The following is a 24,448-nucleotide window of genomic DNA, read 5'->3' as shown; positions in this document are numbered from 1 at the left end:
GAAGCAGCTGCCTGCAATCCAGGAAACCTGGGGTTCAACCACTGGGTTGGGCAGGTCCCCTGGGAAGGGCATGGCTGCCCACTCCAGTATTCTCACCTGGAGATTTCATGGACAGAGGAGCCTGGAGGGCGACAGTCCGTGGGGGTCACAAAGACACTTTTACAACCTTCTGATGCTTTAGAAAGACGTACCCTATGGTAAAACAGGTGCCTTGGTGCTTCTCTTCAAGGGGATTTTTAAACACACGACATTAAGAAGAAGATAATCTGTAAGGTGTCTGCTTTTCCCTAGTGACTGAACCGATGTATTTTAACTGCCAACTACACTTGAGTAGCCAAGATGAATAGCAGACACTGGCTTTGGCTACTCTTAACGTTACAGCAATTAGGCCTCCGTCCTTTCACTGCTGGGGCCTGGGTTCAATTCTTGGTCAGAGAACTAAGATCCCCCAAGACAAGCTATGCGGCCAAGTCAGTCACAGAGAAAGAGAGATTCAAAGGGCTTGACGTGGCAGCTCCTGCAGTCGGCAGGCCTGAAGGATCATGGTTCTGAGAGGCATTGAGGCTTAACTGTCCTGCATCAACTCGACATCCCAGAGCACTGCTGGTGCCTTGGACTGCAGGACACCTGCCCTGTGGCTGGCGGCTGCTTCTCAGCTAAGACTGACTCCACTCATTCACTCTTCATCACGGCCACTCTGCTTCCGCTCGTACCACCCGGGATCAGAGCCTGCTGTCCACCAGGATGACCTACATCTTCAGTCCTGCCTGATCTCAACTCTTGCTTCTGCCATAGGAGGTCACGGTAGCCTTCCACTAACTAGACCACAGGTGACCATAGCAGAGGGGATGACCAAGGGAATTACCTGGGTTTCGTGTACACACCTCCCTAACCCTAACCCTCCCCTCACTGCACATCAGTGAATCTAACTCCCTTTGAGCTGCAGACTGCATGTTTCCTTCGGTTCAGTTCAGTCGCTCAGTCGTGTCCAACTCTTTGCAACCCCATGGACTGTAGCACGCCAGGCTATGTCCCCGAAAATGCGTATATTGAACTCCTAACCCCCAATGTGATGATCCCTGTTGGCTCAGCGGCAGAGAATCTGCCTCCCAACGTAGGAAATGCAGGTTCGATCCCTGGGTTAGGAAAATCCCCTGGAGAAGGAAATGGCAACCCATTCCAGTATTCTTGCCTGGAGAATCCCACGGACACAGGAACCTGGTGGGCTACAGTCCATGTGTCCTTGCAAGAAGCAGGACACAACACTCAAACATGCAAAATGTGATGGTAACAGAAAGGGGGGGTTTGGGGAGGTGGTTACATGGTGGGGGTTGAGCCCTCATAAACGGGATTAGTGTCCTTACAAAAGGACCCCAGAAACCTTCTTCACCCCTTCCACCAAGTGAAGACACTGAGCCAGAGAGTATCTTGATGCTTGTTTGTTCATTAAGAGATGTTTTTAAAAAGTAGACCATTTTTAAACTCTTTACTGAACTTCTTACAATATTGCTGCTGTTTTACATTTTGGTTTTTTGGCCCCAAGGCATGTGGGATCTTAAGTTCCCTGACCAGGGATCGAACCCGCAGCCCCGTACACTGGAAGGGTAGGTCTTAACCACTAGAGTTTCAGGGAAGTCTCTAGTGCCTTGATCTTGGACTTCCTAGTATCTAGCACAGGGAGAAAGGTGAATTCTCTAGGGCCTTGATCTTGGACTTGCTAGCATCCACAACAAGGGGAAAGGTTTGTGGTTTTGTTACGACAACCTGTATGGACTGAGATGCCTCTCTAGGGAAGATGACATCACCCATCTCCTACCGTCGATTCTGGGCATCCTGTGTTAAGAGCCATGAGAAGTGGCTGTGAAATGGATCCCTTCCCTTGTCCGTTCTTTTGAAAAACGACCTTATTTCAAGATCAAGTTGGATGTGTTATTCCAAGTTGTGCAGGACTTCACAGTCGAAAGGTTTTCCATAGCAAGGAAAAGACTGAGTCATATTCTTGCCCCTTTTGAAGTCAATCAAGAGCAAGGGAAATTAAACAAAAAAAAAAAAAAAAGATCAGCAGAGGAATTATCCCAAGGGGACATATCTGAGGATACACAGATATATGGATCAGCATGCAGTTGGCAAAGCTTTGAGTTGAGTCAGCAAAAGCAAAATGAAGTACATGGTGAGTGATTTCATGGTGAATTCAGCCCACTTAAACTGTCTGTCTGTAAATATTAATAATTTAATAGTAATAAAAACTACTTTCCATAGAATTATAAAATGACAATGAAATAATAATTACTACTACTCTTAAATAATTTCCAGTAGTCACATACGGATGTGAGAGTTGGACCAAAAAGAAGGTTGCGTGCCAAAGAATTGATGCTTTCGAATTGTGGTGTTGGAGAAGACTCTTAAAGAGTCCCATGGACTGCAAGGAGATGTAACCAGTCCATCCTAAAGGAGATCAGTCCTGAATATTCATTGGAAGGACTGATGCTGAAGCTCCAGTACTTTGGCCACCTGATTTGAAGAACTGACTCGGAGAAGACCCTGATGCCAGGGAAGACTGAACGTAAGGGAAGGGGGAGACAGAAGATGAGATGGTTGGACGGCATCATTAACACAGTGAACATGAGCAAACTCCAGGAGACGGTAAAGGGCAGGGAAGCCTGGTGTGCTGCAGTCCATGGGGTTGCAAAGAGTCGGACACGACCTAGCGACTGAACAATAACAACAAAAATCATCATTAACAAAACGTATCCACTTTTCCTAATCCGCAGTTAATTGCTTTTCTTCCTGCTTCAAGTTATGTACACTGTCACTTCAAAAAATTTTGCAACAGTGCAGACATAACTTAGGCAAGAAATACACTAAACCCTGAATTTCCCTGATAGCCAGTGCCTCAACTGTAAGTGTAGTGCCCGAGAACCAAAAACATTTCTATGATTAATATTTATATACATATAAGTAATTATGTGTATCTGTTTTAATCAGGAAAAAAAAGCAGCATAACTGAAACCTTTTCACACTGTTCCTGGGGTCCTTGCAGCAAGAATACTGGAGTCGGTTGCCATTTCCTCCTCCAGTAAACCCCATTGTATCGGAAGTCTTCACCGTGACCCATCCGTCTAGTGTGGCCCTGCATGGCACGGCTTGTAAAGAATCCGCCTCCAGTGCAGAAGACGTGGGTTTGATCCCTGGGTTGGGAAGATCCCCTGGAGGAGGAAATGACAACCCACTCCAGTATTCTTGCCTGAAGATTCCCATGGACAGAGGAGCCAGGTGGGCTACAGTCCACACACTCGCAATGAGTCAAACACAACTGAGCGACTAAGCACTCATGCGTGCATGGCATGGGTCATAGCCTCATTGAGTTACACAAGTCTGTTTTGCGACAAGGTTCCATTGTAACTGCCCAGGTCTCTTTAAAATCCTAATTCAACACCCAGAGCCTCATGGTTCTTTCTTTCCCAGCTTCACGTATGCACACATGATGCCCAGTATTAGGAAACCTAAGAGTTTTTTTGTTTGTTTGTTTTAATATATGGCTTGCTCCTTCAGCACATTATTTAACTTCTAATCTCTTTTCTCTAATCATCTATGGAAGCAGTAGGTTACCATAGTTACAAAGTAAAGAGTGTTACAGCAAGAAAGACATGACTGATGAAATTTTACATGACAGATTCAAAGATAGTAGGAAACGGCCCCAGCGGGCAACTGGGAACTTATCGAGCTGCCGGTTACAGATAACGACCGTGCCAGCGTATCAGGACCTGGGTCAGAAAGTCTCTCCAGGTTTTCCAAATGCCTCTCCTAGGGGGCGCTTTGAAGGGCTGATGTGAGGAACCTGGCCACACTGGCGTCGGCATCCGTTTCTGTTAGCACAGCACCCAAGGACACGCTTTGCCCATCGCACGCCACACGGCTGTGATGGGTTCAGGGGAGGGGCTGTCATGACACACCTGGCGAACCCGGGGGCTGCAGGTGAACGTGCTGTGTGATGCCCGTGTACCTGCCACGGGGGCTTCCCCTGTAGCTCAGTCCACAAAGCATCTGCCTGCAGTGCAGGAGACCCGGGTTCAATCCCTGGGTTGAGAAGATCCCCTGGAGAACGAAATGGCAACCCACTCCAGTATCCTCGCCTGGAGAATCCCATGGACAGAGGAGCCTGGCGGGCTGCAGTCCACGGGGTTGCAAAGAGTCGGGCATGCCTGAGTGACTAACACTTACTTACTTACTCACCTCCCACACATGAGAAAGCTGATGCTCCACGGACCTTTCAAGCATCTTACACGATCCTCCCACTAACAGGTCAAAGGCGTGCCATGTGGGGACGATACACTTTTTAAAAGTCTAACATGCTGACCTTTCCTCTGTCGATGAGATGGACACAGAAGATGTTGTACATACATACCATGGGATATCCTTCAGCCATGAAACAAATGAAATAATGCTACTTGCAGCATGGGTGGGCCTGGTGAGGGTCACAGTGCGTGACTTAAGTCATACACAGGAGGAGAAAGTGTATGACATCCCTTAGGTGTGGCATCTAAAAAGAAATGCTACAAATGAACTTACTGACAAAACAGATTCATAGACTTAGAGGATGAACTTACAGTTGCCCAGGCAGGGGGACAGGAGGTGAATGATACAGGGGGAGGGATAGTTAGGGAGTCTGGGATGGACATGGACACGCTGCTGTATTTAACATGGAGAACCAGCAAGGGCCTGCTGGACAGCACAGGGAACTCTGCTCAATACTCTGTTGCCAGGAGCCAGCGTGAGGAACTCTGCCCGTGGCAAAGGTCATGAGGAAGGAAGCTCGGTATATGCAAAGGCGGGATCGAGCCTCAGGAGTCCCCCTGGAAATTCTCAAGCATCTACCCCCAAAACCAGAGTCTGCCTACTTTACTGCTTTGTGCTCTCATCTACACCTCTGAGTTTACGAGGGGCTGTCCCCCACCACCTCTCTCTGAAAAAGAGTTAACTTACAGCTCCAGTTGATAAAGTTCCTGGGTGTGATAAGAGTGTTTTAACCTACAAACTCCTCTGAAGGTTATTCCGGCCACATGTGATTGTTCACAGCCTCCCACCCGTGAGAGGCATGAGATGTTCTAAACTGTCTAAATACAGATTCCTTTGAGCAGTTAAAAGATTGATTAGAAATTGTATTGGTGAAGGGTTTTTCACTTGTTGGGCTAATGTTTGCTGCTAAGTTTCCATATCCCTTACCTCCTGTGTCCCTGGCAGTGTATTGATTAATATAATTGGTGTATAGGAATGTAAGCAGTAGCTTTAATGTTTGTAACCTTGGACCCTTGAGTTAATTCTTTTTCTTGTTATAGCCCACCACACCTTTGCCCTATAGGAATGCAACTTTATCTAATGCTTTCGGAGGGTGCTGCCTGACTTTAGAATGATCACCTTTAGAGAAAAATAAGTTTTCTGAAGAAAGAGTCACAAAATGTTAACAGGCCTCTTGGCCAGAAGATGATGTAATTCACTTAAACTTTTGCATATGATAAGTTTGCAGGAAGAAAGTCTGGCTTACTGCTGACTCTCCCCTTCCCCTATTATGCTCTATGTACAACTTAAGGTATAAAAACTACTTTGGAAAATAAAGTGTGGGCCTTGTTCACCGAAACTTGGTCTCCCCATGTCGTTCTTTCTCTCACCTTCTGGCTGAACTGGGGCGTGGAGGCTCGTCAAGCCTACTAATTTTGCCTGGGCTTCTAAGACCTGACAGGGGAGGCCTTAGTGTCTCCTCTCCTTCGGGAGAACGGGAGGACGCCTAAGGCTTATGTAGGTGACGCAAATTCCTTATTTTGGAATTTTATTAGCTTTCCACATAAACCAAGTTATTCAGCCTCTTTTCTCCACTGAATTTTCTCACTGGGCTATTCTTATTTAACCACTCTTTATATCTTTAATTCTATTGTATCCTGATTGCCGAATCCGTCTCCCCTTCAAATTCCCTGGATCCACCGGGGCTGGACCCCGGCACTCTCTAATAACCTTATGGTTCCCAGGGGGAAGGGTGGGGGAAGGAATAGTCAGGGAGTTTGGGATGGACGTGGACACACTGCTGTGTTTAACATGGAGAACCAACAAGGACCTGCTCTCCAGCACAGGGAACTCTGCTCAGTGTCATGTGGCAGCCTGGATGGGAGGGGAGTTTGGGGGAGAATGGATACATGCATATGCATGTCTGAGTCCCTTTGCTGTCCACCTGAAACCATCATAACGTTGTAAATTTACCTCAAAACAGAATAAAGTTTTTAAAAACTGCAAGCATTACAAAAACTCATAATAAAATTGATAACGACGATAGGCTTTTATAAAAGGATTTAATTAGAAACTTCCCCGAAGAACTGTGTTCTCCATTAACAAGTTGTAAGCGTCCTACTCAAACCAATTTTCTTTAACTAAAAACCTGCTGGCGTCGTCGAAGCCCCGTCGATAGAGCGACTCCATTGTCCTCCTGCTTGGCGGGAAGAGGGCCCGGTTGAGTCTCACCAAGTTTGCCACGGACAGCTGGGACAGAGAGACACACCGTAGGATACGAAAGGGCTGGTCAATCAATATTTACTTCTGTAAGCAAAGCCTGCTTGTTATACATGCTATTAGCAATACAAAAAATAATAATACTAAGTAGGAAGAAAATCATCTTAAAATGGAACTGCAGGGCTTTCCAGTCAGTATAAACAAAATAATCTTAAAATCTCAACTGTGGGCTTTCTGATGGCTGGGTGGTAAAGAACCTGCCTGCCAGTGCAGTGGGTACAGGTTGCATCCCTGGTCCCGGAAGAGCCCACACGTCTCAGGGCAACTAAGCCTGTGCACCACGATTATTAAACCTGTGCTTGAGAGCCTGGGAGCTGCAGCTGCTGAGTTCACGTGTCACCACTAACGAAGCCCGTGCGCCCTAGTGCCCGTACTCTGCAACCAGAGAAGCCACTGCAACGAGAAGCCTGCTCTCTGCAGCTCGAGAAAAGCCCGCATGGTAACTAAGCCCCAGCATACTCTCCTCCCCCCAAAAAACAAAACAAAACAAAACACAGAACTCCACACGAAGACTGCAAGAGGGTTTCTCAGCCTGGGTACCACTGACTTTTAGGGCCAGATGCTTCTCTGTCGGGGCGTCTGTCCTGTGCACTGTAGGATGCTGAGCAGCATCCCTGAGCTCCATCCCTAGATGCCTGTACACATTCCCGACTTAGCCAGTGTCTCCTGCATATAATGGGCTTCCCTGGTGGCTCCAAAGGTAAAGAATCTTCCTGCCAATGGGGGAGCCATGGCCCGATCCCTGGGTGTGGAAGATGCCCTGCAGGAGGGCATGGCAACTCACTCCAGCCAGAGGCTACAGTCCATCGCGTCTGAGTTAAACACCACTGAGCAACTAATGCTTTCACTTTCAGGGGCTACAGTCCCTGGGGTTGCAAAGAGTCAGACATAACTTAGCACGCACACACCTGTATATAGTATCACTCCCTGCTGAGAACTAATTTTTGACTAGATTGAGGGAATCAACATTTTTGCCACTTCCTTTCTCACCTACCTCCCTGACCACGGATCCAATCCATATCCCCTGCTTTAGAAGTCTTAATCACTGGACTACCAAGGAAGTCCCATCAGTACATTTGTAAATGAGATCATCTGATTGTTTTAAAAGGTGGCAATGATTATGTAAAAACATTAGTGGAAAACTTAGGGACCTACCAGGAAGGAAATGGCAACCCACCCCAGAATTCTTGCTGGAGAATCTCATGGACAGTGGAGCCTGGCGGGCTATAGTCCATGGGGTTGCAAGAGTCAGACACGACTTAGCGAGTAAACCACCACCACCACCACCACCAGGGAGGTAGCATCCCACATTCCGTGTGGCCAAAAAATCAGAATATAAACAACAGGAACAATATTATAACAAATTAAAGATTCTTTAAAAAAAAAAATGGTCCATATTAAAAAAAAATTTTTAAAAAATAAAAATTGCACTTCCCTGGCAGTCCAGTGGTTCAGACTGCCTTCCAATGCAGGGGACACAGGTTTCAATCTCTATGGGGGGATCTAAGGGTCCCACATGCCACAGGGCAACTAAGCCCAAGCACCTCAACTACTGAGCCCGAGCACCTCAACTACTGAGCCCAAGCACCTCAACTACTGAGCCCAAGCACTTCAACTACTGAGCCCAAGCACCTCAACTACTGAGCCCGAGTGCCACAACCACAGAGTCCATCCGGTCTCCAGCCACAACCAGAAAGCCTGTGAGCTCTGGAGACCTCTTACTGAAACAAGGAGCCTGCCCACCGCAACTACAATCTAATTCAGACAACCAGTAAGTAAATAAGTGTTGTTTTTTTTTTTAAATAAAATTGCATTGAAAACTTGCCAAGTATGCTGACCTGAAAAATAAGTGAGGAAATGGGAAATGTCCCACAGAGACAGTTCAAAAATAGTAAAAAAAAAAAAAAAAAAAAAGATTGCACACTCGCAGTCTATAGGTACCCAGGTCCATATGCACAACATATGTTGTGACTCATTTAAAACATGGCAAAAACCACTACAATTATTGTAAAGTAATTAGCCTCCAATTAAAATAAGTAAATTTTAAAAAATATGCATGCAAATCTGTACATACGATGGAGTTGCCAAGTGTGGGAAGCGTGTGGAGAGTTTCAGGGGGGTCTGTGACGGTCGGGAACATCAGGACTCACCAGTACTTCCTGGTTGGTGATGCTAACGTAGAAATGCAGCTGCCCTTTATCCTGCGGGGAGATGTCCAGTCGCCCACTGAACGGGGAGATGGTCACAGTGCGGCCGACGGGCAGGACTGGCAGGCTGTTGGTGAAGCCTCCGTCCACCCACCTCTGCGGAGAGAATGGCCCCGGTCAGCACGTGAAGACAGTGACCGTGGACTTCCCCCAGACGACACCGTCCTTCTGAGAATCCGAGCCTTGGGTATGAACGCCCTTGAGTTACTATTGATGAGGACCAGTTGGTTTGGATTTGTTTTGGAAGTGAAGCAAACCTTTGTATGCATATCATTTACCCACAGGCTTCTGCAGTGGCTCCGTGGTAAAAACCTGCCTGCAATGTGTTCTATCCCTGGGTGGGGAATATGCCCTGGAGGAGGGCACGGCAACCCACTCCAGGATTCTTGCCTGGAGAATCCCATGGACAGAGCAGTCCGGTAGGTTCTCAGTCTATGGAATCGCAAGGGTCCAACACAACTTAGTGACTAAACCAAACCAAGAAATTTGGACGGAATCAAGAAATCTCTCCAGTTGTTTCAAAGCTTTGAGTAGATTACTTAAGACCTTATTATTATTATTATTTTTTTAACTGATGATGGCACATGCATAAGAAGCCACATGTAACGAGCTTGGGATTTATCATCTAATCAGGATGCAAAGCCAAGTTGACTCTGACACTGAGCAGATCATCCCCCATAAAAGGCGGCTCCATTTTTAACTTCAGAACTGCAAATCGGCATTGTCTGTAGCCAAGTGAAAAGTAAATAAATAAAGGACCACCAGAAATGCTTTCATCTCCAAAGTGACTCCTGAGTTAATAGGGCTTCAAGCCTTGAAGAATTCGGGGTAGCGTGGGTGGAAGGGCGGGAGAGGGCTATGAAGTGTTCAACAGGAGCACTGTTCAGAAGAGAGTCTGTGCTTTCAGACCTCGGCCCAAAGGAAAGAGGGAGAGACAGAACAGCAGGACCGAGGACCGTCCACAGGCTTCTGCACACCTGGACACTGGGGGCAGGCGGAAGAAGCACAAAGACGGAATTCCTTATGGTGTTTCAAGTGAAAAAGACTTTCAGTCTGTCCTGAGCCCCAGAATCAGCTCTAACAATAAACACACAGACACACAAAGCTGAAGTTCAAACACTACAGGCTACATCCAGATTGGAAATATCCTGCCGTGGATGTGGGAATACAAAGCTAGAAATTGTGGAGAACACCTTATCACTCACCCAGAGTCAGACATTCTGGAGTGTGAAGTCAAGTGGGCCTTAGGAAGCATCACTATGAACAAAGCTAGTGGAGGTGACGAAATTTCAGCTGAGCTATTTCAAATCCTGCAAGATGATGCTGTTCAAGTGCTGCACTCAATACATCACCCAATTTGAGTTGGAAAACTCAGCAGTGGCCACAGGACTAGAAAAGGTCCGGCCTCCTCCAAATTCCCAAGAAGGGAAGTACTCAAGTATGTGCTAACCATTGGACAGTTGCATACATCTCCCATAGTAGTAGGATCATGCTTAAAATCTTGCATGCTAGGCTTCAGCATTATGCCAACCAAGAACTTCCAGATGTAAAACCTGCATTTAGAAAAGGCAGAGGAACTGCAAATCAAATTGCCAACATTCACTGGATCGTGGAGAAAGCAAGAGAATTCTGGAAAATATCTACTTCTGCTTCCTGCTTCACTGATTTATACTAAAGCCTTTGACTAAAGCCTTTCCAAAAACTGTGGGAAATTCTTAAAGACATGGGAATTCCGGACCACATTACCTGTCTCTGGAGAATCCTGTATGCCAGTCAAGAGGCAACAGTTAGACTCAGATGCAGCAACTGACTGGTTCAAAATTGGTAAAGGACTAAAATGAGGTTGTAAACTGTCACCTTGCTTATTTAACCAATATGCAGAGTGTATCACACAAAATGCCAGGCTGGATGAATCCCAAGCTGGAATCAAGATTGTCAGAAGAAATATAAACCATCTCTGACATGCAGATGATAACCTCTCTAATGGCAGAAAGTGAAGAAGAACCAAAGAGCCTCTTGATGAAAGTAAAAGAGGAGAGTGAAAAAGCTGACATGAAACTCAACATTCAAAAAACTAGGATCATGGCATCTGGTCTCGTCACTTCATGGCAAAGAGATGGGGAAAAAGTGAAAGCCGTGATAGATTTTATTTTCTTGGGCTGCAAAATCACTTCTGAAGCTGAAGCTTCAATACTTTGGCCACCTGATGCAAAGAACTGACTCATTGGAAAAGACCCTGATGCTGGGAAAGATTGAGGGCGGGAGGAGAAGGGGGTGACAGAGGATGAGATGGTTGGATGGCATCACCAGTTCAATGGACATGAGTTTCAATAAACTCTGGGAGTTGGTGATAGACAGGGAGGCCTGGTCTGCTGCAGCCCATGGGATCACAACATCGACCGAACAACAACAGCAACCTCACAAAATAATCTATTTTGGAGAAAAAAAAGCAAGAAGGTGAGGACTGAGAAACAGGTTAGCATAAAGCATCCTTAACTGAGTTAAGGACCTTCATTCACCTTCATTCACTTCATGTCTTTTTTTCTTTTAAAATGTTTTTCTTACCTGTTTTGATTTCTAAAGCAGGTGACTAAATGATAGGTATTGTTTACAAAGGCCTTGGCCAGCAACCACCTCCCCTCAGAGGAAATAAAAGTAAATAAACAGAAAGTGAAAATGTGTTGAAAATCTCTGGTTGAGGGAACTGCATTTTGGTGGAGGAAAAAACATAAGTGGATTGGATTAAAATGAACCTGACCTGGGTAATCTGCTTACCGTCATTATTTTTTAAAAGAACAAAACACATTATATAATTATGTATTATATACACACATTTATGTATGCTTGTGTGTGTATAAATATGGATACACACACACACAAGACTATACAAATACTGTCTAAAAAAGACAGGTTTGTATTAAGAAGGCCCCCACATTGTAAAGGAACTACTGTATTTGAGCAGACTCCGGCAGACAGTGGAGGGCAGAGGAACCTGGCATGCTGCAGTTCATGGGGTCTCAAAGAGCTGGACATGACTGAGCGAATGATCAACAACAACAAATACACTTCAATAAAAATTAATTAATTAAAAAAAAGAAGGTCCCAGATACCTGGTTCTGTGCCTTACTGTCCTAGAGTTTTTTGTTTTTTTTTCCCCCTTCTCTTCCCTCATTGCTTTGGATGTAGACACCAAATTCTGGAATAGATAATACCTAGAAAGAGAGAGAGAAAGAACACCTTCCAAAATCACCTTTCATACCCTCAGTAGAGTATCTCACCAGTGATGCAAAAATTCAGAGGTTTCATCAAGGGAAATAAAAAATATGCACCAAATGCCATATAACTTAACTGACAGCTCCCTTGTTTTATTCAACTGAAGGAAAAGAAGGGCAATCTGGCTCGTTAATGTGCAGTGTTCTAATTTACCAAGGGGCTAATGACTGCCGCTTAAGGGAATTGAAAGTCTTTTTTCTAAATTTTGTTCACTCTTGTTAGCTTATTCTGATTGGATAAATGAGTCAGGGAAACAAACAGCTTATCAAGGGGCTTCGTTAAATTTTCAGCGTTACTCGCTACTCTGTAACCATAACCCCAGTAGCTCAGATGTTGTAAATACAGTCCATCTTTCTCCTGATTCATGCTCTCATGAACTGTATCACTCCCAACAACCACACACACACAGAGCCCACCCCACCCTCAGGCATGCTAATGTGAGCAAAATTTCTGGAAACAACAATAACATTACTAAATCCAAATACCTTATATCTCACGTGCTATGGATCGATTGATGCTTTTGAACTGTGGTGTTGGAGAAGACTCTTGAGAGTCCCTTGGACTGCAAGGAGATCCAACCAGTCCATCCTAAAGGAAATCAGTCCCGAATATTCATTGGAAAGACTGAGGCTGAAGCTGAAACCAATACTTTGGCCACCTGATGCGAAGAGCTGGCTCTTATGAAAAGACCCTGATGCTAGGAAAGATTGAAGGTGAGAGGAGAAGGGGACGACAGAGGATGAGATGGTTGGATGGCATCACTGACTCAATGGACATGAGTTTGGGTAAACTCCTGGAGTTGGTGATGGACAGGGAGGCCTGGCATGCTGCAGTCCATCGGGTCACAAAGAATCAGACATGACTGAGCGATGGAACTGAACTGAACTGACTGATGGATAAATTAAAACTGCATTCCCTATGCTTCTGGCCATGACTTCTCTGGCTGTTTGCAACATATTCCTCAAAATCATTCCCACTTTTTGGGCAGCATTCCATAAGCTGCCGTGACACTGAGGATTCCAAAATCTTGCTGATGGCTCTTCCCAGGAGAGTTTTGCCCAGAGTTTCTTAGTTTCAGATTATAGCACCTTCATTCATCAAAGGAAAGGGTAGGCCAAATAAGTTAAAAAGAAAATTATTCCAGGAGAAAAATGTGCTTCAAAAACCAAACATGTGGGACTTCCCTGGTGGTCCAGTGGCCAAGAGTCTCCACTCCCAATGAAAGGGTCCCAGGTTTGATCTCTGATCAGGGAACCAGATACCACATGCCCCAACTCAAAAAAAAAAAAAAAAAATTTCATGTGCCACAATACAGGCCCAGTGCAGGCAAACAAATAATTTTTTTTTAATTCTTATATATTAAAAAACATTTATAAACGTGTATAGAGAGAAAGAGAGAGAAGTCACTCAGTGGTGTACGACTCTTTGCGACCCCATGGACTATAGCCCGCCAGGCTCCTCCATCCATGGGATTCTCCAGGCCAGAATACTGGAGTGGGTTGCCATTTCCTCCTCCAGGAGATCTTCCTGACTCAGGGATCGAACCCAGGTTTCCTGCACTGCAGGCGGACGCTTTGCCATCTGAGCCACCAGGGAATCCACCAGGGAATATTTAAATGTGTATAAATATTAATAAATATTAAAAAAACCTGGCCCCTACAAGTTGCTGCAACTTGTCCTAACATCCTTTACCTGCATCTCTGCATTCTGGCCCCTACAGTTGATTGTCTTTTCTCCTAACGCCCTTTACCTGCATCTCTGACCATATGCTAACGTGCTCCATGGTAAGGTGAACTGTCTGAGTCCAGAGAGTAGAAAAGAAACAACGGTTCTTCAGTAGAGAAGACGAGCTTGTGCCCAGAGGTGGGGCGGGGGTCTACTGTGGCTGTCCCTGGTGGATTACAGCGCTGGAGACCAGAGCCGAGGCGATGATTCTACAGGACAGGGACACCCATCACAGCAAACCCAGAGGGGCGGTCGTCTGCCAGCACACGTCAAGCCGTGTCTCACAGGTGACGCCTTCTGGGTTCACACCAGGCTCATGACCTCCAGCAGCTCATGTCATACAATTGAAGGCGAAGACTGTAAGCTCAAGGCTGTCCCCGGTACCGAAAGCGCTCACTTCTTCCTGCACCAAGTCCTTTCAGAACACGCCGTGCGTGCCTGGATGTATGTTCCACACTGCGAGAAGCTCATGCTAGAACCTCGAGGCAGGGCTGGACTTGCTCTGCAAACAGTTTTGCCAGAAAGAGGAAGACAAAGACCATATGATAGCATTTCTATGTGGAACATAAAAGGTGAGGAAATGAACTTATCGACAAAGCAGAAACAGGGTCACAGACTCTGACTATGGTCAGAGAACATGGTCAGAGAACAGACCGTGGCTGTCAAGGGGGAGGCGCAGAGGGAGGCAGTGGGGAAGGAATGGACTAGAAGCTTGGGGTTAGCACATGCCAACTGTTACCTAAGGGATGGATAAACAAAAGGTCCTGCTGTACAGCACATGGAACTGCATCCAGTCTCCTGGGATAAACCATAATGGAAAAGAATGTCTATATGTGTATACCTGAGTCGTTGTGTTGTACAGCAGAAATTGACACAACACTGTAAATCCACTATTCAGTTAAGTTCAGTTGCTCAACGTGTCTCACTCTTTGCAACCCATGGACTGCAGCACGCCAGGCTTCCCTGTCCATCACCCGGAGCTTGCTCAAACTCATGTCCATTGAGTGGGTGATGCCATCCAACCATCTCATCCTCTGTTGTCCCCTTCTGCTCCTGTCCCCAATCCATCCCAGCATCAGGGTCTTTCCAATGAGTCGGCTCTTTGCATCAGGTGGCCAAAGTATTGGTGTTTCATGTTCAGCATCAGTCCCGCCAATGAATATTCAGGACTGATTTCCTTTAGGATGATTGGTTGGATCTCACTGCTGTCCAAGGGACTCTCGAGAGTCTTCTCCAACACCACAGTTCAAAAGCATCAATTCTTCAGTGCTCAGCTTTCCTTGTAGTCCAACTGTATGCTCAGTCATGTCTGACTCTTTGATACCCTGTAGACTGTAGCCCGCCAGGTTCCTCTGTCCATGGAGATTCTCCAGGCAAGAACACTGGAGTGGGTTGCCATGCCCTCCTCCAAGGGATCTTCCTGACCCAGGGATTGAATGTAGGTCTCTGCACTGCAGGCGGATTCTTTACTGTCTGAGCCACCAGGGAAGCCCAGGAATACTGGAGTGGGGTGCCATTCCCTGCTCCAGGGGATCTTCCCGAATGAGTCCTTAGCAAGTGGCAAACGGCCACCATGTGGCTGCAGAAACAAGCAAGCACCCCCAGGAGTGCCCTGTCAGTCACCGTGCACATGGGGTCCCCTCTTCCCGGGCTTTATTACACAACCAAGGGGGACCAGGGACTTCCCTGGTGGTCCATGGATTAAGGATCTGCCTGCCCACGCAGGGACACAGGTTCGGCCCCTGGTCCAGGAAGATGCCACGTGCCACGGAGCAACTAAGTCCGGGAGCCACAACTGCCAAAGCCCCTGAACCACAGCTACTGAAGCCCACACGCCCTAGAGTCTGCTCTGGAAGAAGACAAGCCGCTGCAATGGAAGAGCATTTGCACAACTCGAGAGTGGCCTCCACTTAACTAGAGGAAGCCTGGGCGCAGCAACAAAGACTCAGTGCAACCAAAGATGAAACAAACAGAAAAACACGTCATTATGACACTGCTCCTCTGCACAGAGGCCAGTCATCAGAGGGTCGTGCCTCGCCTCCCAGGGTCAAATATATATATATATATATATATATATATATATATATAAAACTATATGTAAATATAAATACATGTATTTCTTACTATATGTAAATATAAATATATATATTTCTTACTATACATAAATATAAATATATAAGTATTTCTTAATACATAAGTCACTCAGTCGTGTCCGACTCTTTGCAACCCCATGGACTGTAGCCTACCAGGCTCCTCCATCCATGGGATTTTCCAGTCAAGAGTACTGGAGTGGGTTGCCATTTCCTTCACCAATTTCTTAATATACCTATGTCTGAATATATAAATATCTATTTCTTAATATATATATTTCTTACTATATATAAATATAAATATATCTATTTCTTAAAATACCTACTTGTTAATATATATAAGTATCTCTTTCTTAATATATATAAATATTTACTTCTTAATTATATAAGTATCTATTTCTTAATATATAGAAATATATACAGTTCTTTATATATATAAATATATATGGATTTCTTTACATACATAAATATATAGATTTCTTCATATATATATTTATATATATATAAATATATGTATATTTCAAGAAATGAACAAGACTTAGTAGAACAAGAGGCCTGTGACTGATGCAAACATTACAGATCATCCTGGGAAAGGTGCCCCCTGACTCAGCTATATGTCTTCAGTGAAGTGAATGAATGTTTCTGCATCTCAATTTCCTCATCTGTAACATAGAGTGGTAATATTCCCTACAGCAGATGGGAGTGGACTGTGATACATCAGATAGAAAGCAGTAACAACAGAAGTTTTGCTTCTTTTTCCCATGAAAGCAACACTGAAGGTACATTGGTAAGGTGCCCCTCCTCAAATCATGCACGCCCCAACTCTGTCTCTAATTACAGAGTGATCTGTGACCTCATGATCCACAATGGCTGCCAGAGCTCTGGTCATCACGTCTAAGTTCCGGGCAGCAGGGAGGAAACACACACACACAACCTCACTTCCTGTAAGTCCCACAGTAACTCGGCCTACCTCTCCCTGCCCGCACTTTAGGGGACGGCCACACCTAGCAGCAAGGAGCACTGGCGGACGTGACCTTTCAGCTACATGGCAATAAGTCCACATGAGAATTGCAGTTCCGTTACTGAGGAAGAAGAAGAGGACACTGTATGTTGGAAGAAACTGGGAGCCATCAGCACCTGCACCTCATTCATAATACAGTTATTACTACTTAAACACGGGGCATGTTCAGCATAGTCTTACAACATATTCAGGTGGCCAGAAACATCATTGACGTTTCCCCATATTACAGAAAACCCAAGTGGACCTTCTGGCCAACTCAATACTAGCCTTCTGGGTCTCCGTTCTCTAACCTTCGTTCCATCCTCCCTTTCCTTCCTTCTTTCCCGTAGCTCCATCCACCTTCTCCGTCAGCACCTCTTAATTTACCCATCGCATCAGCAATGCTGATGACTCCCGGATCCCAAATCCCCTTTTCATGATCATATATAATCTCGTAAGACACCTGAGTGCTTTGCATATATATATATTTTTTTCCTGCCATTTAGCCATTTCTGTCATGATTATATATTATCAAGCAATAACTTGAAGTGAAATCATCACATTTCAGATCATCAAATTAAAGTTCATAACCGTAATGTAAAGTTGATTTGGCTAGCATCTGTGTTCAACATTTATAGGTAAAAATAAGTGTTGATTTTTACTGCTCTAACGGAAAAATGCTACTTAGCCTACTTTAAAATTGTTATGTCAAGTGGGGTACTTTTCACGTTTTTAAATGACAACAAAAAATCGTGCTCCTTGGTAACTGAGTATCTGCTACCTCTGAGCGGCAGTATCCAGAATAGGGGAGGGAAAAAAACCAGCTTTGAGATTCCCAAGTGCTCTAGTGGCTCAGACTCCCTGCTCCCAATGCAGGAGGCGCTCCTTCAATCCCTGGTCAGGGCACTAGACCCCACGTGCCTCAATTAAGCGATCCCATGTGACACAACCAAGACAGAGAACAGACAAATGAATATTTAAAATGGCTTTCTGCGAGCTTTTGTTTATGCTGCTTTACAGAAAAAACAATCAGTGTATATGATGTTTCTGAGCGGTCACGGAGAGGGTTTCAGCCAACAGCATGGAGGCCCATCCCTCCAAGTAATGCCTGTGCCTGTGGCTAATAAAGAGAGCTCAACCTGGACAAGGCAGACCACCGTAAGGGTCTCCGTCTCTGCCTCTCCATGATGTTATCCAGTGACTCAGCCTCACGCTTCTCATCTGCCCCTTTTAGACAATCGTGCCAGGGCACGCTGGTTTGGCCAGGAATACTATGAGAAGCACGGAAAAGGGCTGGGATGGCCAGGAAAAGTCGGAGGAAGAAAATCATGAGGGCTCACAAGGTCCAAACACAGACAGATCCCCAAACACATTAGCCAAGAGATGTGTAAAAATCAGTCCCCTGGTTTTGAGACCATCCACCCACTGAGCACAGGCCTTTTGCAGGGTCTTCAAAATGAATGAACCAATGACAGCTATTAAATGCTTTTCATGTACACATTTATAAATGAATACATACATATCACATGTCTATAAAATAAACAGCATTAATCATCCATGAGGATGTGCCTGATTTTGAGTAGGTGTTACACAGTGTATGGGATTACAGAATATATATCTGCAGTGTGTGTTACATAGCTTCTGTGTCTGGGAATTCCCTGTGGTCCAGTGGCTGAGACTCCCAACTCTTAATGCAGGGGCCATCATGGTTTCAGTCCCTGGTCGGGAAGTAGACCCCACAACGCCCTGCTAAGAGGTCTCATGCTGTAATCAAAAGATCCTTCATGCTCCAACTAAGACACAGAGCAGCCAAATAACATTTAACTAAATGGTGGCGCTAGTGGTAAAGAGCCTGCCTGCCAACGCAGGAGACTTCGAGAGCCGCAGGTGTGAGTCCTGGGTCACGAAGATCCCCTGGAGGAGGGCACGGCACCCCACTCCAGTGTTCTTGCCTGGAGAACCCCATGGACAGAGGAGCCTGGTGGGCTACGGTCCGTGGGGTTGCAGAGCCAGACATGACTGAGTAACTGAGCACACAGACAAATAAACAGCCCCTGTGTTTGACCATAAAACGCTTATCTCTGCTGTGCATTAAGGAGATACTGTGTCTGGTTATCAGTGTGTGCGCTGGGGTGTAGGCTATGGAAGAGCAGGATCAGACAGGATGGTGAAATTTTACAGCACAAACATGTTTTGCAGGACGCAGAAAGAAGACTTCGGGCAGTGTGGACAGCAGATAGCAGGCGGTAGTTCACTCAGTTCAGTCGCTCAGTTGTGTCCAACTCTGCAACCCCATGGAGCACAGCATGCCAGGCCTCCCTGTCCGTCACCAACTCCCGGAGCTTACTTAAACCCATGTCCATCGAGTCGGTGATGCCATCCAACCATCTCATCCTCTGTCGTCCCCTTCTCTTCCTGCCCTCAATCTTTCCCAGCATCAGGGTCTTTTCAAATGAGTCAGTTCTTCTCATCAGGTGGCCAAAGTATTGGAGTTTCAGCTTCAGTATCAGTCCTTCCAATGAACACCCAGGACTGATCTCCTTTAGGATGGACTGGTTGGATCTCCTTGCAGTCCAAGGGACTCTCAAGAGTCTCCTCCAGCACCACAGTTCACTACATCTCTCTAAAACGCCTCCTGCAGCTCTCCGTCAGTGATGGTTGTTTCAGCCTCTCCTTCATAGATACATTTCCAAGGAGGACCGAAGAGAAGAGCAGCTGGCTGCCGGCGGGGGACCCCTGGGGGTGGGATGGCATGAAGGGCTCCAGCCTCACGTGGGGGCCAGGTGAGGGACACCCTGATCGGTTTCCCCAGCCTGCCAGCACACTTTGCTTCTAACTGTTCATAGAAGGGGCCGTCAAGAGTACTTTTTTTTTTATTTTAAGATCTAATAAAACTTTATTATGAAGAATTATCCTGATTATAATAGTCTCTGGTCCATCAATGGGGAAACGTTACAAAAAAAGGCAGCTTATAATATACCAACTGTGCAAATCAGATATTTTAGGTAGAGATATTTTCTCTGTGAAAACTGAAACTGGTAGTCACTCAGTCGTGTCCGACTCTTTGCAACCTCACAGACTGTAGCCCACCGGGCTCCTCTGTCTGTGGGATTCTTCAGGCAAGAATACTGGAGTGGGTTGCCATTTCCTTCTCCAAGAGGACGTCTTGTAAGTCTAAAGAAGTCTTTTGCTGAGGCTTGATTTGTGACTCAAGATGTGATCTGAAATTAAAATCGTATCAAGCATCTGCCCTGATACCAATGGCGTGAGATCAGAAATTAATTATAGGGGAAAAAACTGTAAAAAACACAAACACAGGGAGGCTAAAGAATATGCTATGAAATAAATAACCAAGGGGTCAATGAAGAAACCAAAGAGGAAATCAAAAAGTATCTGGAAACAAGTGAGAAGGAAAACAAGATGATCCAAAACCTATGGGATGCAGCAAGACCCGTCCTAGAAGCAAGTCTGTAGCAGTACTATCCGACCTCAAGAAACAGGAAAAATAGAGAACAACCCAACCTTACACCTAAAGCAACTACAGAAGGAAAAACAAAAACAACAACGAAAATCAGAATTGGTAGAAGGCAAGGAATCATAAAGATTAAATAAATAAAAATACATAAAATGGAAATGAGGAAAACAATAGCAAAGGTCAATAAAACTAAAAGCTGGCTCATTGAGAAGATAAACAAAATTGATAAACCTGTGGCCAGACTTTCCAAGAAAAAAAAGGCACAGGACCCGAATCCATAAAGTTAGAAATGGAAAAGAGTAGCTACAACAGACAATGCAGAAATACAAAGGATCATAAGAGACTGCTTGCTGCTGCTGCTGCTGCTAAGTCGCTTCAGTCGTGTCCAACTCTGTGCGACCCCATAGACGGCAGCCCAGCAGGCTCTGCCGTCCCTGGGATTCTCCTACAAGCAACCATATGCCGATAAAATGGACAACCTGGAAGAAACGGACAAATTCTTAGAAAAGTACAGCCTTTCAAGACTGAATCAAGAAGACATATTCAGGGGATATGAACAGACCAATCCAAAGGAGTGAAATGGAAACTGTGATTGAAAAATCTTCCAATAAAATGAAAGTCCAGGACCAGATGGCTTCACGAGTGAATTAAATGAAGAATTTTCACAGTAGAACTAATATGTATCCTTCTCAAACCTTTCCAAAAAATTGCAGAGGAAGGAATACCCCCAAACTTGTTTCATGAGGCCATCACCATGATACTAAAACCAAAGATACCACACAAAAAAAGACAATTACAGGCCAACATCACTGATGAACATAGATGCAAAGGTCCTCAACAAAAATACCATTAATAGCAATCCAAATCCAAGCAAAAGGATCAAACACCAGGATCAAGCGGGATGTTTCCCAGGGATGCAAGGATTCTTCAACATACACATATGATCATCTCAATGGATGCAGAAAAAGCTTCTGACAAAATTCAACACCAGTTTATGGCAAAAATGCTCCAGAAAGTGGGCACAGAGAAGACCGATCTCAACATAATAAAGGCCACATGCAAGAAACCCACAGCAAACACCATTCTCAATGCTGAAAAGCGGAAAGCATTTCCCCTGAGATTAGGAACAAGCTAAGGGTGCCCACTGTCACCACTATTAATTCAACATAGTTTTGGAAGTCTTAGAGCAATCAGAGAAGAAAAAGAAATAAAAGGAATCCGGGTTGGAAAAGAAGTAAGTGTCATGTCACTGTTTGGAGATGACATGATGGATAACATAGAAAAACCTACAGATGCCACCGGAAAACTACTGGAACTCATCAATGAATGTGGTAAAGCTGCAGGATACAAAATCAATACACAGAAGCCTCTTGCATTCCTACACGCTAACAACCAAATATTAGAAAGAGGAATTGAGGAGACAATCCCATTTACCATCACAACAAAAACAATATCTAGGAAAATCTACCTAAGGCGACGAAAGACCTGGACTCAGAAAACTGAAGACATTGAAGGGAGAAATCACAGATGATACAAACAGATGAAGAGGCATGCCATGTTCCAGGAGTGGGAGAATTAACACTGTGCAAGTGACTGTACTACCCAGAGCAAGCCACAGATGCAGGGCCACCTGTCAAAGGAAGAATCAACATTGTGAAAGTGAGTATACTACCCAGAGCAAGCCACAGATTCAGGGCCACCTGTCAAAGGAAGAATCAACATTGTGAAAGTGATTATACTACCCAGAGCAATCCACAGATGCAGAGCAATCCCTGTCAAAACATCAATGGCATTTTGTTTCCCCAAGAATTAGAACAAAAATTTTTATAGTTTGTATGGAAACACAAAAGACTCCAAATAGGTTCTAGGTTCATCCACCTCATTAGAAGTGACTCAAATGCGTCCCTTTTTATGGCTGAGTAATATTCCATTGTGTATATGTACCACAACTTCTTTATCCATTCATCTTTTGATGGACAAGAGTGAAGTGAGTCAGAAAGAGAAAGGTAAATACCATGTTCTAACACATATATATGGAATCTAGAAAAATGGTACTGAATAATTTATTTACAGAGTAACAGTGGAGAAACAGACATAGAGAATTTACTTATGGACATGGGGAGAAGGGAGGAGAGGGTGAGATGGGAAAAAAAAAGACTCTGAATAGCCAAAGCAATCTGGAGAAAGAAAAACAGAGCTGGAGGAATCAGGTTCCCCAACTTTATACTCCAAAGTCACAGTAATCAAGAAAGCATGATATTGGCACAAAAACAGATCAATGGAACAGGACAGAAAGCCAGAGATAAACCCACACATCTATGGTCACTTAATCTATGACAAATGATGGGGAAACAGTGGAAACAGTGGCTGACTTTATTTTGGAGGGCTCCAAAATCAATGCAGATGGTGACTGCAGCCATGAAATTAAAAGATGTTTACTCCTTGGAAGGAAAGTTATGACCAACCTAGATAGCACATTAAAAAGCAGAGACATTACTTTGCGGACAAAGGTCCATTTAGTCAAGCCTATGGTTTTTCCAGTAGTCATGTATGGATGTGAGAGTTGGACTATAAAGAAAGCTGAGCACTGAAGAATTAGTGCTTTTGAGCTGTGGTGTTGGAGAACACTGTTGAGAGTCCCTTGGACTGCAAGGAGAGCAAACCAGTCCATCCTAAAGGAGATAGTCCTGATTATTCATTGGAAGGACTGGTGTTGAAGCTGAAACTCCAGTCCTTTGGCACCTGATGTGAAGAGCTGACTCATTAGAAAAGACCCTGATGCTGGGGAAGATTGAGGGCAGGAGGAGAAGGGGACGATGACAGAGGACGAGATGGTTGGATGACATCACCGACTCGACGGACATGAGTTTGAGTGAACTCCGGGAGTTGGTGATGGACAGGGAGGCCTGGCGTGCTGCGATTCATGGGGTCACAAAGAGCGACTGAGCGACTGAACTGAACTGAACTGAATCTATGACAAAGGAGGCAAGAACATACAATGGAGAAAAGACAGTCTCTTCAATCAGTGGTACCTGGACAGCTACATGTAAAAGAATAAAATTAGAACACTTTCTAACATCAAACACAAAAATAAACTCTAAATGGATCAAAGACGTACATTTAAGGCTGGACACTATAAAACTCTTAGAGGAAAACACAGGCAGAACACGATTTGACATAAATTGCAGTAAGATCTTTCTGACCCACCTCCTAGAAGATAGAAAATCAAAACAAAAATAAACTAGGAGGGTCCAGTTACACTCAAAAGCTTTTGCACAGCAAACGAATTCATAAATAAGACAAAAAGACAATCCTTAAAACGGGAGAAAATATTTGCAAATGAAGCAGCTGACAAGGCATTAATCTCTAAAACACACAAACAGCTCATGCAGCTCAATATGAAAAAAAAAATCTGCAAACAATAAACGCTGGAGAGGGTGTGGAGAAAAGGGAACCCTCCTATGCTGTTGTTGAGCATGTAAATTGATGCAGCCACTATGGAGAACAGTATGGAGGTTCTTCACAAAACTAAAAGTAGAAGCACCACATGATCCAGTAACCGCACTCCTAGGCATACACCCCAACAAAACCATAATTCACAAAGACGCACGCACCGCCACGCTCCTGTCTACAAGAGCCAGGACATGGACTCAACCTAAATGTCCACTGACAGAAGAACGGATAAAGAAGATGTGGTCCACACAGACAGCGGAATGTTACTCTGCCATGAAAAGGAACGAAACGGTGCCATTGGCAGGACATGGACGGACCTAGAGACCGTCATACAGAGTGAAATAAGTCAAGAAGAGAAAAGCAAATATCATATAAGATCACTTGCACGTGCCATCTAGAAAAATGGCACGGATGAACTTACCTGGCAAAGCAGAGAGAGACTGACTGAGAGAACACATGTATGCAGACCAAGAGGAGGGGCGGCGGGGAGGGATGACCTGAGAGCCTGCGGTGGACGTATCTCCACTACTGACACTGTGTCTAACATAGACAAGTGACGAGAAACTCCTGCAGAGCGCAGGGAACTCGACTCGGCGCTCTGTGGTGACCTAGGTGGGAAGGAAATTCAAAAAGAGGGAATATATGGAAACACACGGGTGATTCACTTTGC

At 44.9% G+C, this 24,448-nt stretch overlaps 1 protein-coding gene across 13 annotated transcripts in view; it reads right to left on the bottom strand.

The window, feature by feature from the left end:
- PNPLA4 (patatin like phospholipase domain containing 4) overlaps positions 1-24,448 on the bottom strand; it is a 98,124-nt gene that overhangs the window by 47,502 nt on the left and 26,174 nt on the right. For 9 of the 13 annotated variants that reach the window (XM_070785134.1, XM_070785130.1, XM_070785138.1 and 6 more), the window contains 2 exons: positions 8,706-8,858; positions 6,322-6,525 (listed from right to left, as the gene is read on the bottom strand). In XM_070785134.1, coding sequence (XP_070641235.1) covers positions 6,394-6,525; positions 8,706-8,858 — 285 coding nt within the window. In that variant the 3' untranslated portion in view covers positions 6,322-6,393. Of the gene's footprint in view, positions 1-6,321; positions 6,526-8,705; positions 8,859-24,448 lie in introns of those variants that run through there. The other 4 variants (XR_011565422.1, XR_011565423.1, XM_070785136.1 and 1 more) reach the window with 1 other exon arrangement.

Source organism: Bos indicus, chromosome X (assembly GCF_029378745.1).
Source record: "Bos indicus isolate NIAB-ARS_2022 breed Sahiwal x Tharparkar chromosome X, NIAB-ARS_B.indTharparkar_mat_pri_1.0, whole genome shotgun sequence".
NCBI lineage: Eukaryota > Metazoa > Chordata > Mammalia > Artiodactyla > Bovidae > Bos > Bos indicus.
Note: the sequence above shows the minus strand (reverse complement) of the source record. Positions and strands in the feature narration are given on the sequence as shown.